Source organism: Diaphorina citri, unplaced genomic scaffold (assembly GCF_000475195.1).
Source record: "Diaphorina citri unplaced genomic scaffold, Diaci psyllid genome assembly version 1.1 scaffold1051, whole genome shotgun sequence".
Taxonomy (NCBI): Eukaryota; Metazoa; Arthropoda; class Insecta; order Hemiptera; family Psyllidae; genus Diaphorina; species Diaphorina citri.
The window spans coordinates 35,567-52,530 of record NW_007378480.1 but is presented as its reverse complement, the minus strand read 5'-3'; the positions used below and the strand labels follow the sequence as shown (position 1 = coordinate 52,530).

Below are 16,964 nucleotides of genomic sequence, written 5' to 3'. Positions count from 1 at the left end.
GGGACCAAATTCCTGTACCGACAAAGTAATTACGAAACACAGATTCTTTTATTAAAACACTTTTATTCCAAAAAACCCCCTCAAAACGCTAATAAATGTCAGGCCGTATTAATACACAGCTACCACAAACTAGGCATATCTTTCCAGCACACCACAAGTGGTCTACAAAAAAGCCTTCATCCATGATACTCCCGGGTCGGATGTATATGCATATATTATATGTCATATAGCATCCCTATACGATAAACAGATATTTTACGATAAGATCCGTATGCCGAATCGATTATCCAATGCTACCCTGCATTTTTTTTTTTTTTTTTTTTAATTAGGGGATCCTAAAACGGATACTTCCACACCCATTTCCCAATTTGGAAAATTCGGATTGATTGCAATACTGTCTCATTAGTAGGTAGGTGCCTGATTGTCTCTAGTAGGTTCCGCTAAATAGAGTAAATACCGAACACTATAGGTAGGTAAAGGTAACAGAAAGTAAAAATAAAATTTCGTAGAATTTGAATTGATAAGCCGTTCTCACTAGAAGCGGAAAGGGCAAACAAACGAACTGGAAAACTCAAACTTATAAACTTTGTTTGTTGTTTGTCAGTTGGCAAATCTAAAAGTAAACAGCTAGGCATAGTAAAGAAGTAGGTAATTCTATATTCTATAACCTTTAGTAAAAAGTAATTCACCCCAGCTAGTGTAAAAAGTAAACAAAATCCCCCACCTGGTGTGAAAAAGTAACCAAGTGATTCTCCCACCTGATGTAAAAAGTAAACAAGTGATTCTCCCACCTGGTGTAAAAGTAAACAAGTGATTTCCCCACCTGGTGTAAAAAGCAAGTAATTGTTCTTTATGTTCTTGTGAAAAATCTGTAACAGACCTCAGGTGTGATATCTCCTTCTCATTCCTTTTCCCTTCCTCTCTCCCTCCCTCCCTCTCCCTCTCCCTCTCTCCCTCTCCCTCTCTCCCCCTCTCTTTTTCTGTCTTTCCCCCCTCTCCCTCTCTCTCTCTCCCTTTCTCTCCCTCTTACCTTTAACGTTATAGCTTTCCATCTAACCAATTTTCTCACATAAAAAATCTGGTGTGAACATCACACGACTTTCCTTATCCTATTGAATGATGCTTATTTGAGTGTTCTTTTACCCCAACTTTTAGAGTTCCCTCTGTCAAACCTCTTAAAAAAAAGATGTATTAATTTTTAGTGCAGCCATCAGCGCAGCGCAGTGGTGATAGCACATTGATTGTATTACCAATTCCCATCACTGGAATGTTGCGCGTGGTTGATATCCAAATGGGTCACCATCTGGGCAATCACGCGCTATCTTTTTCCGTCCCCTTGTCAGGCTTAGGCGGCGCGGCAGATAGCTTGTCTCCAAACAGTCCAAACACAGGGTAACCCCCCCCCCCCCCAAACTCCAGCGACATCTATCTGACAGCGACCCCAAGATGGGGGTCAAACAGAACCCCACTAGAGGGGAAAGGCCCCAAACCATGGTCATGTGGGCGTGGTCCACCCCGATCTTGAGTAGGGTAGGGGACACAAATGCGGTCTCGGCAGCGTTACTTACCGAAGAACACCCCCAATGACAGCAACAATATGAAGGGCCTCCGTCGACCCAAACTCCACCGACATCTATCGGACAGCGACCCCAAGATGGGGGTCAAACAGAACCCCACTAGGGGGGAGAGGCCCCAAACCATGGTCATGTGGGCGTGGTCCACCCCGATCTTGAGTAGGGTAGGGGACACAAATGCGGTCTCGGCAGCGTAGGAATATTCAATGCCCATGATAGCGGCTGAGATGCGAAACAGCTCGGCCCGGGTCTTCTTCCTGGAATACAGAATTAGCCCAATAATACTAGCTAGCCATGCAGAAGGTCCCGGGTTCGACTGTTACCTCTAAGGTCCAATCTTCTTTCTTTACCTCTAAGGTCCAATAATAACCTAGTCAGTGGTCCTGGATCAGTTTCAGCGTTAGAAGCGTTGACCAACTCACCGCTGGATACGTTGTCTTACTCACCGATAGATATGCGAGTAGTCCGGTTTGCCATCGGGCGTCTCTCGTGACAAACAGTTGAGTAAGATACTATCCCAGGTTCAGATACGTTGTCTGACTCACCGCTGGATACGTTGACTTACTCACCGATAGATATGCGAGTAGTCCGGTTTGCCATCGGGCGTCTCTCGTGACAAACAGTTGAGTAAGATACTATCCCAGGTTCGGGTCGGATCACTACCCCCGGCGGCTCCTGCCTCCCATCTATCCTTGACTCGATCCTTCAAGTCGTGGAGTCGACCCGCCCAGCCCTGGTACTCGTGTAGCTTCTCGGCCATGATGAGTGTCGCCTGCGGCGCGACTAGACCGGTCTAGTAGCTGTTGGAACCTGGAAATAGAAGCAAGTCAGATATTATTTTTCTCAAGGTGTGTCCACACTAGGGTTGCCAACTTTTACCTACGGTACAAACTAGCAAAATGGTGAAAAAATACGGATTTCCCGATTTTTACCCGGAACAAAAATACGGATTGTTCCGGGAAATAACGTACGGTTGGCAACCCTAGTCCAAACATAGTCGACGACCGTCGATTATTTCCGAATTTCATCCAATTTTCATCCAAGGAGGAGGAAGGGGAGGAGGAGAACACTAAAAAGAAATAGGAGGTAAATTGAAAAGAGATGGAGAAGAAGGAGAAACAATTCTGTTTTATTTGTCCCCCATATCAATGTGTATCACTCTCTCCCCCCCCCCCCCCCCTCTGTTTCTTTTTCCAATAAGTTTCAATTACCTGTTTTATTGACTCGTTAACTGTTTTTTTATCACTTTTCTCCCTCCCCTCTATCCCGCTTTTCTTCCCCTTCCTAAGCTGTTTTATTTTTATCGCATTCCTTCTCCTCTGACTATCCCTTTATTAGTTGATTTTTTATCACTTAGTTGACGGAGGAGGAAGAGGATAAAGAGAAGGAAGAAAAGACGTCACATTTCCTCCTCCTTTCCCCTTCTCTCCTCTTCTTACTACCCCTTCTCTCCTCTTCTTACTACCCCTCTCTTAGTGGACTTTAACATGAGGTGGATATTTGAGTAGGTAACTTTGCTGTCATTGGGGGTGTTCTTCGGTAAGTATAGTAAGGGGATTATTTAATTTTCGGCTGTCGAAATAGGGCATATTGTAGTCCCTTTAGCTCAACAACAAACTTTGTTTAAAGAGGTTTGATTGAGGGAACTGTTTGTTACTGCTAAGGTCTGGGAAGTGTAACAACCGAAGTCTTACGGTGCCGAAATTGAAGATAAAAAGAGGAGAGGATTGTAGAAAGCCAGTCGTTCCGAGAACGAACCTTACCTGTTTAGAAAAATGTTCGCTCCCGGTTTAAATCGATCTCGCGGTCCAGCGCAGCGCTTAGAAGGCAGACATGCTGCCTTTCAAGCTAACTAAGCCAGCTGTGTATCTTTACATGAATCGTAGATTCGTATAAGCTTTACTCATCCTTTGAGGCTGTTCGCCCCTACACCTGAACCTCAAAGTGACCTTTTTGTGTACGTAGCTAAGCATTGAATCAATTTAGTAGGTTTCCGCACCTTTAAAGATGCCCTTGGCTTTAATAATGTATCACAAAATTAAAATCCCTCTTCAGGTCTGATCCTAGTACCTAATGGCAAGGATATAGGACATCTCCTAGGGGACTACTATCCATCCCTGGATCTCAACACTACTCTAGTATCAGGCATGGATATCACTAATCTAATAATATAATCCTCAGGTCTGATCCTTGTACCTAATGGCAAGGATATAGGACATCTCCTAGGGGACTACTATCCATCCCTGGATCTCAACACTACTCTAGTATCAGGCATGGATATCACTAATCTAATAATATAATCCTCAGGTCTGATCCTTGTACCTAATGGCAAGGATATAGGACATCTCCTAGGGGACTACTATCCATCCCTGGATCTCAACACTACTCTAGTATCAGGCATGGATATCACTAATCTAATAATATAATCCTCAGGTCTGATCCTTGTACCTAATGGCAAGGATATAGGCCATCTCCTAGGTGACTATTATCCATCCCTGGATCTCAACACTACATTAGTATCAGGCACGGATATAGTACATCCAGGGGAGGTCATATCAGATGCTGACTATCCACATCCCTGGGGGATATTCTTCACTATTCTGGGGACGGTGCTGTTGGATTTCTCCGCGGATGCTAGTCAGAGTCCGGCTCGGGCCTATCTCCTGGATATCACTATCAAAGGTAAGACATTTTATTTGAACAAATTCACAGCTAAAGCTGTAGTTTTATTTTACAAGAATAAACAAGTAATAAACAAACAAAAATTACAATTTTCTTTATTTCAAAACTTTTCTTTTATCTTTATTAATTAATCTTCTAAAGGTAAGACATAAGGTCAGGTAGCGCGCAAAAAGTAGGTACGTCCGAAACATTTAGGTATAAAGTTTTCTTCAGCTTTTTGCCTTTCCCCGTTAGTGAAAAAAGATTAATTTCTTCATTTCTGGCTGGCATTTCTTCATTCATTTCTGGTGTGCAGATATTTTTTACGATTGGCTAATGGAGGTCTTTCTTACTTCAACCCTTATTATTCGGCCAAGGAAAATGTCTCCTCGCCAGCCTATTTAGCTTAGTTGGTAGTGCATCTGCCTTGTAAGCGCTAGGCCGCGGGTTCGATTCCCGCCCGGGGCGGATTTTATCCTGATGGGATAATGTTCGTTCTCGGAACGGCTGGCTTTCTCCTATCCTGTCTTCCTTCTCTCCTCGATTTCGGGACGATAAGACCATAGCAGTTAAAGTTCCCTCTGTCAAACCTGCCGGGTAATTTTCTTCTTGCAGGAATGCTTTCTGGTTCCTTACTTATTTTTTGTTGGTTAAAGTACCTTTACCTACTTACTTAATTTGTTGTCATTCCAGATGACCATGCCAGGGGGTTGAGTACGTTTACTATCATGGCGGGATTAGGTGGATTCATGGGGTATGCTCTCGGTGGTATAGATTGGGATAACACATTTATAGGTAAGAATAAACTAACTTAATTCCATTTATACCTATGTTTGAACTTTCTTCCTTACTCAGTAGGCCTCCATGATGGCTAAGTGGGTATCACACTAGGCTTGCACGCTGGAGGTACCGGGTTCGATTCCCAGCGGTGTCGGGGATTTTTTCGGCTCTATGTTTAGAGTTCGGGGTGCACTCAGCCTCGTAAGGACAATATTGAGGAGTTACCCGAGTTACTTTTCCTTTAATCGATGATTTATTTGTCAATTTGTTACAGGGGAGATGTTAGGGGGTCATGTCAGGCCGTGTTCACAGTTATTACATTCCTGTTTGTTATTTGTTACAGGGGAAATGTTAGGGGGTCATGTCCGGGCGGTATTCACGGTTATTACAGTCCTGTTTGTTATCTGTGTGAGTGCCACTTTGACTGCATTCCCTGAATTGCCCCTGGATGAGATAGAGAAGGGGATTGGTTTTGCCGATCTGGTAAGATTATGATCTGAATTAGGTACCTAACTGAATTTGCTGATCGGAGCACCGCATACTTAATTTGTTCTCATTCCAGATGACCATGCCAGGGGGTTGAGTACGTTTACTATCATGGCAGGACTAGGTGGATTCATGGGGTATGCTCTCGGTGGTATAGATTGGGATAACACCTTCATAGGTAAGAATAAACTAACTTAATTCCATTTATATGTTTGAACTTTCTTACTTACTTAGTAGGCCTCCATGATGGCCAAGTGGGTATCACACTAGGCTTGCACGCTGGAGGTACCGGGTTCGATTCCCAGCGGTGTCGGGGATTTTTTCGGCTCTGTGTTTAGAGTTCGGGGTGCACTCAGCCTCGTAAGGACAATATTGAGGAGTTACCCGAGTTACTTTTCCTTTAATCGATGATTTATTCGTCAATTTGTTACAGGGGAGATGTTAGGGGGTCATGTCAGGGCGGTATTCACGGTTATTACAGTCCTGTTTGTTATCTGTGTGAGTGCCACTTTGACTGCATTCCCTGAATTGCCCCTGGATGAGATAGAGAAGGGGATTGGTTTTGCCGATCTGGTAAGATTATGATCTGAATTAGGTACCTAACTGAATTTGCTGATCGCAGCACCGCATCAGCCCGGTATGTGCTAGGTGCTAGACCGCGGGTTCAATTCTCCCGTCTGGGGATAATGTTCGTTCTCGGAACTGCTGGCTTTCTCCTATCCTATCTTTCTTCTCTCTTCTATTTCGGGACTTTAAGACCTTAGCAGTCAAAGTTCTTTCTGTCAAACCCCTTTAAAAAATCAATTATTTTCTCTGCATTTTTGATTCACAGAAAGAAGATTTGAAAGAAAATTGAGCACCGCATCAGCCCGGTATGTGCTAGGCCGCGGGTTCAATTCTCCCGTCCGGGGATAATGTTCGTTCTCGGAACGGCTGGCTTTCTCCTACACCCCTATCCTATCTTTCTTCTCTCTTCTATTTCGGGACTTTAAGACCTTAGCGGTCAAAGTTCTTTCTGTCAAACCCCTTTAAAAAATCAATTATTTTCTCTGCATTTTTGATTCACAGAAAGAAGATTTGAAAGAAAATTCCAAGATTAAACCAGAAGATGGATCCTACGGGACATTGAAACCTGATGAAGTGGAAGAAACTAGTTTCTCCCAGGTAAGAAACTAGTTTCTCTCAGGGAAGTAGGCACCTATACCTTAATACTCCAGTCACTATTGTCTCCAAGCCAGCCTAGTTAGCTTGGTTGGTAGCACGTTTGCCTTGCAAGCGCTAGGTCGCGGGTTCGATTCCCGCCCGGGGCGGATTTTATCCTGAACGGATAATGTTCATTCTCGGAACGGCTGGCTTTTTTCTATCCTGTCTTCCTCCTCTCTTCGCATTCGGGACGATAAAACCTTAACAGTTATAGTTCCCTCTATCAAACCTCTTTAAAAAATACCTAATATAGCTTCCCCATCCGTAACACAAGCTCTGCTTATAGGGATGGGTATACCATTTATAAAAAAAATGTATGTTCTGAGAGTTATGTCGAACAAATAATAAATGGAAACTTAATAAATTAAATACAGAAAACCTTCCAAGTTTCCAACCTCCTGAGCATAAATTTAAACGAGTCCGATATTCGATATCTGTTTTCTACTTTCTTTTCAGAACGGCAGCACATCAGGCGTACCCAAGCCATCAGGAGTGCCAAAAGAGGTGGAAGGAAGGAAATTCAAACCTCCAATACCTCCTGATATAATACTGCCTGACGTAGAAGAGGTAGGTAGAGTCATTTACATTTTGGAGGTAGACGCTTTATGCTTAGTGCGCGGCCACAACCGAACGGCGACCACAGACCATTGAACCTTGCCGAGACCATTGACTATCGCAGAAAAATACTTTCCGCGAGAGAGAGAGAGAGAGAGAGAGAGAGAGAGAGAGAGAGAGAGAGAAGAAAAAGAGAAAGAGATATGCTCACAATGTGGGCTGTTCTTTGAGGTGCCTCACCAGGGAAGTTTTGAATTGCCCTAGACTTAGTGAGTCTCTTATGTCTCCAGGAAGAGAATTCCACAGACTGGCTGCAGATATGTGGTAGGAATTTCATGTTATCTTTTTCCTTTCTCTTTTCTTTCAGGCACCTCCTAGTCTGAAGCAGTACATAGTGTCCATATTCCAGCTGCCCTACTCCCTACGCGTCCTGTGTGCCACCAATCTGTTCTGCTGGATGGCACATGTTTGCTACTCACTCTACTTTACCGACTTTGTAGGCGAGTCTGTGTTTGGAGGAGATCCTATGGTAATAGAACTGTGGAAGACTCTATGGAAGACTCAGTAACTTTGAGAAGCTCCATAATAGAACTGTTGTTTAACTTTAGGAATCACTTAGGGAACCTACTAGGAGCACTATGACTTTTATGTAGTCGATTGGGCACAAAAGGGAATTTTCTTTATGTGTTGAACATTTTCACCAAATTTTATCCAAATCGGATAAGATGAAGCATTCGAGAGTTATGGTGAAAGAAACAGACAAAATTAACTAAATTAGTCAAAGTAGCTACTCAATTGTTTTCACGAGGCTAAGTGCACCCCGAACTCAAAACTCGTAGCCGAAAAAAATTGGACTTGACCGGGAATCGAACCCGGAACTTTCGGCGTTCAAGCCTAGTGTGATACCCACAAGGCCACGGATTTTTATTTTGTGCGATCCGTTTTTGCCAACGATTATTTATATCGTCAATTTTTCAATTTAACCCTTGCAGGCACCTCCCGAGTCGGAATCTCACGCTTTGTACGAAGAGGGAGTCAGGTTCGGATGTTGGGGTATGAGCATGTATTCTTTGTCGTGTGCTTGCTATTCTACCATCATTGATAAGTTGATCCAGAGATTTAGGTGAGTATAGACACTGATTCACTGGATGAAAATAAAGGGCTAAAATTTCAGATCTTAAAAAACGGGGAAAAGTTTCCGAATAGAATAAATAAGCTATTATGTATTTTGTAGATTAGACACAATCTAATCTACAAAATAAAAGCTTATTTATTGTATTTGGAAATCCCTTATTTTGTTTCTTTGATCCGGATATTAATAATTATGGTCCGTCGGGTCGAATATTCATAATTGGGCCACATATTCATAGTTTTGGTCCTTCGGGCCGGATATTCATAAATGTGGTCCTTCAGGCCAGATATCTTACATTTTGGTCCTTTGGGCCAGATCCCTTATACATTCTTCTTCTTTTTTTATTCTTCTCTGAAATCTCCCTTAATATGTTTACCCTTCTATAATTTGTCCCTTAATATTTTTCTTTTCCCGTGTTCCCGATTTATTCCAGAGCCAAGAACGTGTACGTGGGAGGTCTCCTGTTCTATTCGACAGGTATGATGCTCATGGCACTCACCAAGTGGGATAATGTTCGTTCTCGGAACCGCTGGCTTTCTCCTATCCTGTCTTCCTTCTCTCTTCGATTTCGGGACGATAAGTTTTGAATTTTGAATTACACTTGTAGCTTCGACTCTACTAATAACCTCTATAAACGAGAAAAAGTTATATGAAACCTCTTTAAACGAGAAACCTCTTTAAACGAGAAAAATGACCTAGTCCCTTGGGTTCTCGTTTATCCAGGTTCGACTGTATATGTATCACAAAATTAAAATCCCTCTTCAGGTCTGATCCTAGTACCTAATGGCAAGGATATAGGCCATCTCCTAGGGGACTATTATCCATCCCTGGATCTCAACACTACTCTAGTATCAGGCACGGATATCACTAATCTAATAATATAATCCTCAGGTCTGATCCTTGTACCTAATGGCAAGGATATAGGACATCTCCTAGGTGACTATTATCCATCCCTGGATCTCAACACTACTCTAGTATCAGGCATGGATATCACTAATCTAATAATATAATCCTCAGGTCTGATCCTAGTACCTAATGGCAAGGATATAGGACATCTCCTAGGTGACTATTATCCATCCCTGGATCTCAACACTACATTAGTATCAGGCACGGATATAGTACATCCAGGGGAGGTCATATCAGATGCTGACTATCCACATCCGTGGGGGATATTCTTCACTATTCTGGGGACGGTGCTGTTGGATTTCTCCGCGGATGCTAGTCAGAGTCCGGCCCGGGCCTATCTACTGGATATCACTATCAAAGGTAAGACATAAGGTCAGGTAGCGCGCAAAAAGTACGTCCGAAACATTTAGGTATAAAGTTTTCTTCAGCTTCTTGCCTTTCCCCGTTAGTGAAAAAAGATTCATTTCTTCATTTCTGGCTGGCATTTCTTCATTCATTTCTGGTGTGCAGTTATTTTTTACGATTGGCTAATGGATGTCTTTCTTACTTCAACCCTTATTATTGGGCCAAGGAAAAATCTCCTCGCCAGCCTATTTAGCTTAGTTGGTAGTGCGTTTGCCTTGTAAGCGCTAGGCCGCGGGTTCGATTCCCGCCCGGGGCGGATTTTATCCTGATGGGATATAGGTTGGACAACCCTGACCTAGAGTGTCCTAGAGTTTTCAGTTCAGTCAATCCAGAGTTTAAGGTTAAATCGCCTAACGGAAAAAAAGAGTTTAAGAAATACTGGCCTGTGTAAATCAAATGGGTGATGTTTAAGAAAACCCTTGACACTGTGTTAACTCTCAGTGATAAGATTGGACATAAAACACGTTTAATGTTTAACCGATTAAGGGCCGGTACCAGATTTTACGAAATAATTAACTATCAAGTCTATCAACCAATCAGAATACAGCATTTTTTTATGAAGGAGGTTTCGTTTTACCCACCATTCCGCGACAAGCCGCCCCCCTCACATTAACCTCACCCGGCCCAAGTGGGGCAGAGAAAGTCTGGAGCACACGATTGACCAGATGGTGTCTCATTTGGAAACCCAATCACGCTCAACGTTGCTTATCTTCGTTGCATTCACGTTACCTACTTAACTCTGGTGATCTATTGGGATGTCGAGCTTTATTTAAAGATGACATTGTTCAAAATCGAGGGTTCTAGGTTGTAAAAGAAAAAGTGTAGTGGTTAGCACGGTGGACTCTGGATCTGGTGGTTGATGGTTCGAGTCCAAGTCAGGTCATTAAATTTAGCGTAGTTTATCAAGCGAGGAAGGACATTTGTGATAAGCATTTAATGCTCAACACGATTAAAATTCCTTTTACATTGAACGAAAAGTGAGTTATAAGATTTTTGATTGACAATTTTCTTAAGATGAAATGATAACTAATACTTCCCTCGGATGAAGAGTACTTTATCAAGCGAGGAAGGACATTTGTGATCAGCATTTAATGCTCAACACGATTAAAATTCCTTTTAGATTGAACGAAAAGTGAGTTATAAGATATTAGATTGACAATTTTCTTAAGATGAAATGATAACTAATAGGTACTTCCCTCGGATGAAGAGTATCAGTACCTAATCATTTCATCTTAACTCATATGGAACTTCACAAAGTTACTGAGTCTTCCATCAAGATGTTGACAAATTTCTTTCTTTCTTTTTTTTTTTTTTCCTGGAATATTCGATCCGCTTTTGATGGCATTTGTCAAAACCGTTCAACATAATTATGATTTTTTTTTTCTACAACCGTTACTACTCTTTTTAGTGGACCCATAATTCAGACCCCAACTTCATACCCCTCTCTATAGGTACCATATAGGCAGTTTGAGTTAAGTGTTTTCGGATCTGACTCATTGACTGAGTAGGTAGTACACTAAAAAGAATACTAAAAGGTGATACTTACTCTTTAATTATAGAGAGTTATACCATACACAAAAGCGCACTCCAAGGCTTAGGTGTGGAGGCGAACAGCCCTAAAGGATGAGTTAAGCTACTACGAATTTAATAGGGAGTTGTAAAAATTTAATAACCTTATAGGTTATAAGGAGCTGGGATCTGACTTACTGACTGAGTAGTTCACTGAAAAGAGCAGTTCTTTTCATAACTCACTCACTCTACACATCTCTATCTCATTTCAGTTCGAGATTTCACCGGAGGGTGACCCTCTCCCCTCCACTCAGATTCGAGGTCTGGGCACAGACCTGGCTATTGTCCAAGCCATGGTGTTTCTAGCTCAGTTCTCTCTATCACTCTGCCTCGGAACTATCATCTCGGTGGCCGGAACTACCACAGTGGTGGTCGTGGTGGCCTCATCTCTCGCCTTCTGTGGTGCTCTGACCGCGACTAAAGCAGCGTAGTTTATCAAGCGAGGAAGGACATTTGTGATAAGCATTTAATGCTCAACACGATTAAAATTCCTTTTAGATTGAACGAAAAGTGAGTTATAAGATTTTAGATTGACAATTTTCTTAAGATGAAAGGATAACCAATAGGTACTTCCCTCGGATGAAGAGTATCAGTACCTAATCATTTCATCTTAACTCATATGGAACTTCACAAAGTTGACAAATTTCTTTTTAGTTTGATTTTTTTTTCTTTCTTTCTGGAATATTCGGTCCGATTTTGATGGCATTTGTCAAAACCGTTCAACATAATTATGATTTTTTTTTCTACAACCGTTACTACTCTTTTTAGTGGACCCATAATTCAGACCCCAACTTCCTACCCCTCTCTATACCTATAGGCAGTTAAGGCAGTTTGAGTTAAGTATTTTCGGATCTGACTCATTGACTGAGTAGGTAGTCCACTAAAAAGAATACCTACTAAAAGGTGATACTCACTCTTTAATTATAGGGAGTTGTACGATACACAAAAAGCCCACTCCGAGGCTTAGGTGTGGGGGCGAACAGCCCTAAGTTGGGTTAAGCTACTACAAATTTAATAGGGAGTTGTAAAAATTCAATAACCTTATAGGTTATAAGGAGCTAAGATCTGACTTACTGACTGAGCAGTTCACTGAAAAGAGTAGTTCTTTTCATAACTCACTCACTCTTCACTCTTTACTCCTTTCTATTCCTCTCATTTCAGTTCGAGATTTCACCGGAGGGTGACCCTCTCCCCTCCACTCAGATACGAGGTCTGGGCACAGACCTGGCCATTGTCCAAGCCATGGTGTTTCTAGCTCAGTTCTCTCTATCTCTCTGCCTCGGCACTATCATCTCGGTGGCCGGAACTACCACAGTGGTGGTCGTGGTGGCCTCATCTCTCGCCTTCTGTGGTGCTCTGACCGCGACCAAAGTTCTTTATTTGGACCTGTGAATCGGATGCATTCTTGGGGAGCCTGTTTGGCCGGCTACTAATGCCCAAACTTACCACCTAGGGCAGGCTTGTCCAACCCGCGTCCCGCGAAGGCCCGCCTAAAAAAATGAACGAAAATGAGAAATAACAGTAAATATACTAAATAAAATAGGTAATTAATGCATGAAAACTTAAAAGAAAACTCGTCCCAAATCCACAAATGAAAATGATAGAAACCCACAGTTGGATTTTCGACACTCAATCAATCAATCAATCAATCAATCAATCAATCAATTTTTATTTGTACAAATATACAATTGTATGTGGTACAATGTTAAGGCTACGTACTAATCTAAACTAAAACTAAATTCTAAACTAACACTCAATTGTAAAATGGTTCTAAATGAAACACTAGCTCCCGGACTAATATAATGGTCATAAATATTACACCAGCTCCCGGACTAAAGTAACGCTTGCAAAATTAACGCCATCTCCCGGACTAAAGTAATGACCATCAGTTTGATTGAGTCTTGCATAACATTCCACATTCCTCCGTTAATTACCCCCAGGTACTTAATAGTAATTAGGTTTTTATTAATTGTTATTGCCTCTACTTTAATTGTTTTCATCCTCTCTTGCTGTTCTAGACAATAAAGAAAAATTGTAAATAATGATAACATCTAGATATCTAGTCATGAGGTTTCTATTCTACTAAGATAAATTTATTAATGCATTGGCAAACAGGCATCATGCGTGTTAGCGTGTCCAAGTTTGAGTTTCATTTTTACTCTTTTCTCTGCGAATTCGTAATAGTGAGACTCTAGTTTGCTTATACCTAGTACCTAGGTAGTTTTCTTCAATTTCCACGAAATACTTGTTATATGTATTTCCATCAACGTCCATCGTAGAAACTATACATACAGGGACAATACAATTGTACACTTACAATGTGTGATACTGATAATTTAGCGACTTGGCAATTGATTGGACCAGGTGTTGGTGATTTCCGCGGTTCCGCTTGTGTATTCATAGTCAGTAGACAGCCTGATCGATTCCAGGAACTGGCGAGTTTATTTTCGATGAGAACAGTTTCTATTGATGAAAATTACAAAGGACTTTTTAGTATTTAGTCGGGTTGGCCAGCATAGTTAGCTTGGCGGGTCGCTGGTTTGATTCCCTCCCTGGGCGGATTTTATCCTATACAGATAAGGTTCGTTCTCGGAACAGATAGCTTCCTTCTCTCTTCGATTTCTTTACGATAAGACCTTGGCAGTTAGCAGTTACGAATGGGTTAACTTCCAAAATAACAATCTGTTCAAAGTTACTAGACCGTAACGTATTTGTCATTTTTACAAACCAGAATGACTTATGGAAGGGCTATTTTGCTTCTCAATGATACTGAAAACTAGCTTTTCCCATGGAGATCTTCAAAACAGAGAACACTTTGTGGATTTCAAAACACTACAAAATGTATACTTCTTTATTGTAAAATACACAGAAAATCTCGTACAAACTATGTGGAAAGAGGAAACTTACCTTTAACACTTTATTTCTTTCTATTTCCCTACTTTCCCGAGGCTTTTCCTTTCTTATTACAATTTTCTTCTTTCAGTTCAAAATCTCAAATCCAACCATTTTCTACGACGGAGAAAAAAGTCCAACGAGCAACAATTTTATATCTCTCTTCTTTTATGACTTCTCTTTGGATGCATGAAACCGCTCTTGACGTTCGCGCGCTTTCCGGCACGCTTCAACCGTTCTCCTCATGACATCAGAAATAACCTTATCCAAGGTGAAAGAATTTTATTTTATTTATTATGGGACTGGTTGCTCCTCTCCCAAGAGAGTATGCAATTAACACTGCGACCTCTGTAGATCTATTGTGACCAGTATTTTTTCCCCTGCCCAAGCTGCTATACCCTGGCCTTGATGGAACCTAGAAGTACCCTCATTGGTATATTTCAACCTCCCCAGTTTCTCTAAAATTCACCTGTAGCACCTCTAAAGAGTCTGCACACTCAGGTTTATTCCAGAGAAAATCTGTGAGTTCATCTACTATCCCATTAAGAGGATACCAAGAGGTGCCTAGGCCAGAGAGCTACTTGGGGCCCCCGAACTGAAGGGGTCTAATGAGGGGTTTGATAGGTCTGTTATCCCAAGGCCTTGATGTAACCTAGAAGTACCCTCACTGGTATATTTCAACCTCCCCAGTTTCTCTAAAATTCACCTGTAGCACCTCTAAAGAGTCGGCACACTCAGGTTTATTCCAGAGAAAATCTGTGAGTTCATCTACTATTACTATCCCATTGAGAGGATACCAAGAGGTGTCATCAAGGCCAGAGAGTTAGTTCAGGGCCCCTAAATCGTAGGGGTCTGATGAGGGATATTCAGGTACATAATTATGTCGTTGTACCCTACTTCCTGAGACGGACTTGACCATAGTCCCATTCAGGTACCCTCAAAAGAGCCAGTGTTATTGTCTGTGGCTTGACAGGGCTGGTTTTGTCTCAGTTTTACGTCCTCCAGCGAGACAAAATTTTGTGTACGTAGTTAAGCATTTAATCAATTTAGTAGGTTTCCGCACCTTTAAAGATGCCCTTGGCTTTAATAATAGGTACAGTCGAACCTGGATAAATGAGAAACCTGGATAAACAAGAAATTTTCAAATCCCCTTCATTTTCGGGCCAAAAACCTGGTTTAACGAGAAAATAAAACCTCTATAAATATTAAGAAACACTGGCTTAGGTGACGCATAATGCAAAGCGTGTTGCCTACTTTGCTAAGGCGCTCTCACCTGCTATCCAGCGACCATTATGAAAGTGCGCCTTCATATTTCCCAGATGCACACATATGGGGTCCGCCATATTGAATTTGATCTCCTGGTTTGGTGACTGAGTTTGGTCTTTGGTAATCTTCCGGGGAGGGATGGCTTTTGGGATGAACTTGTTGGAAAACAAAGGCATCTTTTGGAACTTGGGGGCTGGATAAATGAAACTTGAATTCTTGACGATTGATGAAAGTTCTTTCAAATCGGGGCTTTCAATGGCTTCAATGGCATCGATAAAGGGTTTCAACAGGAAATGCTGGTTTGAACAATAGGAATAGCCGGCTTTGAATAAGTTATTGAACTTTGAAGAAATGAAAAACAGCACTCACGAGAAAAACCGATATTTTATGAGATATTTATTTATTAACTATCTATATCTATTGTCAAGAACAAAATAAATAATAATCTAGGTAGGTTTTCTACCGGCGAAAATACAAAATACTACTACCAAAGTTTCTAACTTTTTCAAGCAAGGATGAATTTGAATAAAATATTTCCAAGAATCCAAGTCATTTTGTTTGTTTACGTTTCTGTCCCTGCGTTTCCATGGCAACCTATCGTGTAAGTACTCGTGGTTGTAAACGAAATATCACGGAAAAACACGATCTGTCGCCATCAGTTTCTTCCGGCCCATTTCCCGGTTTTGAGGTCACTGGGTTCGATTCCCAACAGGGACGATTATCTCTTCTTGTCTCTCGATTTCAAATTAAACCCAATCTTAATTCTCTGAAACGCATGGTGCCTTGGTGCCGCGGTTTTTTTTTTTTTTTTTTTTTTTTTTTTTTTTTACCTTTGCCGCTTTTTACAGTTGTTTTTTCGGAGTTTTGACCTCAGATTTGGATTTTTCCCAACTTTTTACATAGGAATCGACCATTTATTTATAATTTTTCCCACTTGCAACTCCTCCATTAGAGGAACGCTCCTATTTTTTTGGTTTTTCTCAAACTGCTTTTCTTTCGGTTCGGTCAATTTTTAGTCCATCCTTCCTTTATTATTACAATAGTAATAAAAAAAGGTATAAGGGACGGACTATTGTATTCGCTTCGGTGTCTGTCTATCAGTCTGTCCCCATAGAAGGACTTATCCAAACCTGGTCGACCTTTATATCAAATTAAAGGTCTTTTTACCAGGATCACGAAAATGGTCACTCACCAAGAGTAAGTTCGGAGTCATCCTGTTTTCCTGGACAGCAGGAGTGATGTATTCCACTCTGTTTACAATGCCCTATCTGATAGTGGCTCACTACCACGCCTGCAATGTGGTAAGTAGATTGAACCAACCTCAGTGGTGTAGTGGTTAGCACGGTGGACTCTGGATCTGGAGGTTGGTGGTTCGAGTCCAAGTCAAGTCATAAAATTTTTTTAGATAACACTTCAGTCGTTAATTTAAGACCGGTTTTAGCGTCATCTATGTTAAACTACGCCGAGCAAGGCCAATAAATGGATGGGTGACTTAAACATTATATTGGTAGTTACATATTAGGAAACATTAAAAG

The 16,964-nt window shown here is 41.4% G+C and overlaps 2 protein-coding genes across 2 annotated transcripts in view; one reads left to right on the top strand and one right to left on the bottom strand.

The window, feature by feature from the left end:
- The window catches only part of LOC103513947, a 7,855-nt gene extending 5,473 nt beyond the window's left edge, over positions 1-2,382 (bottom strand). Inside the window, exons 1-3 of the mRNA XM_026827032.1 lie at positions 2,144-2,382; positions 1,729-1,831; positions 1,346-1,520 (exon numbers count right to left, since the gene is read on the bottom strand). Of these exons, the coding sequence (XP_026682833.1) occupies positions 1,346-1,520; positions 1,729-1,831; positions 2,144-2,334 (469 nt within the window). The 5' untranslated portion in view covers positions 2,335-2,382. The remainder of the gene's footprint in view (positions 1-1,345; positions 1,521-1,728; positions 1,832-2,143) is intronic.
- LOC103513945 (solute carrier family 45 member 4-like) lies at positions 2,336-12,796 on the top strand. Its single transcript, XM_026827031.1, has 14 exons — positions 2,336-2,344; positions 3,083-3,113; positions 4,008-4,256; positions 4,929-5,030; positions 5,359-5,498; positions 5,565-5,679; positions 5,935-6,074; positions 6,570-6,665; positions 7,161-7,271; positions 7,627-7,788; positions 8,252-8,382; positions 8,825-8,893; positions 9,663-9,674; positions 12,369-12,796. Exons 1-14 carry the CDS (start codon positions 2,336-2,338, stop codon positions 12,661-12,663), a joined length of 1,662 nt encoding a protein of 553 aa, XP_026682832.1. The 3' UTR covers positions 12,664-12,796.
- The last annotated feature ends 4,168 nt before the right edge of the window (positions 12,797-16,964 follow it).

Bases quoted from the DNA above. Each gene is read 5' to 3' on its own strand.
- LOC103513945 (XM_026827031.1), top strand. The intron at 5,031-5,358 runs GTAAGAATAAAC...TATTTGTTACAG, and splicing joins TTGGGATAACACATTTATAG to GGGAAATGTTAGGGGGTCAT. The intron at 5,680-5,934 runs GTAAGAATAAAC...AATTTGTTACAG, and splicing joins TTGGGATAACACCTTCATAG to GGGAGATGTTAGGGGGTCAT.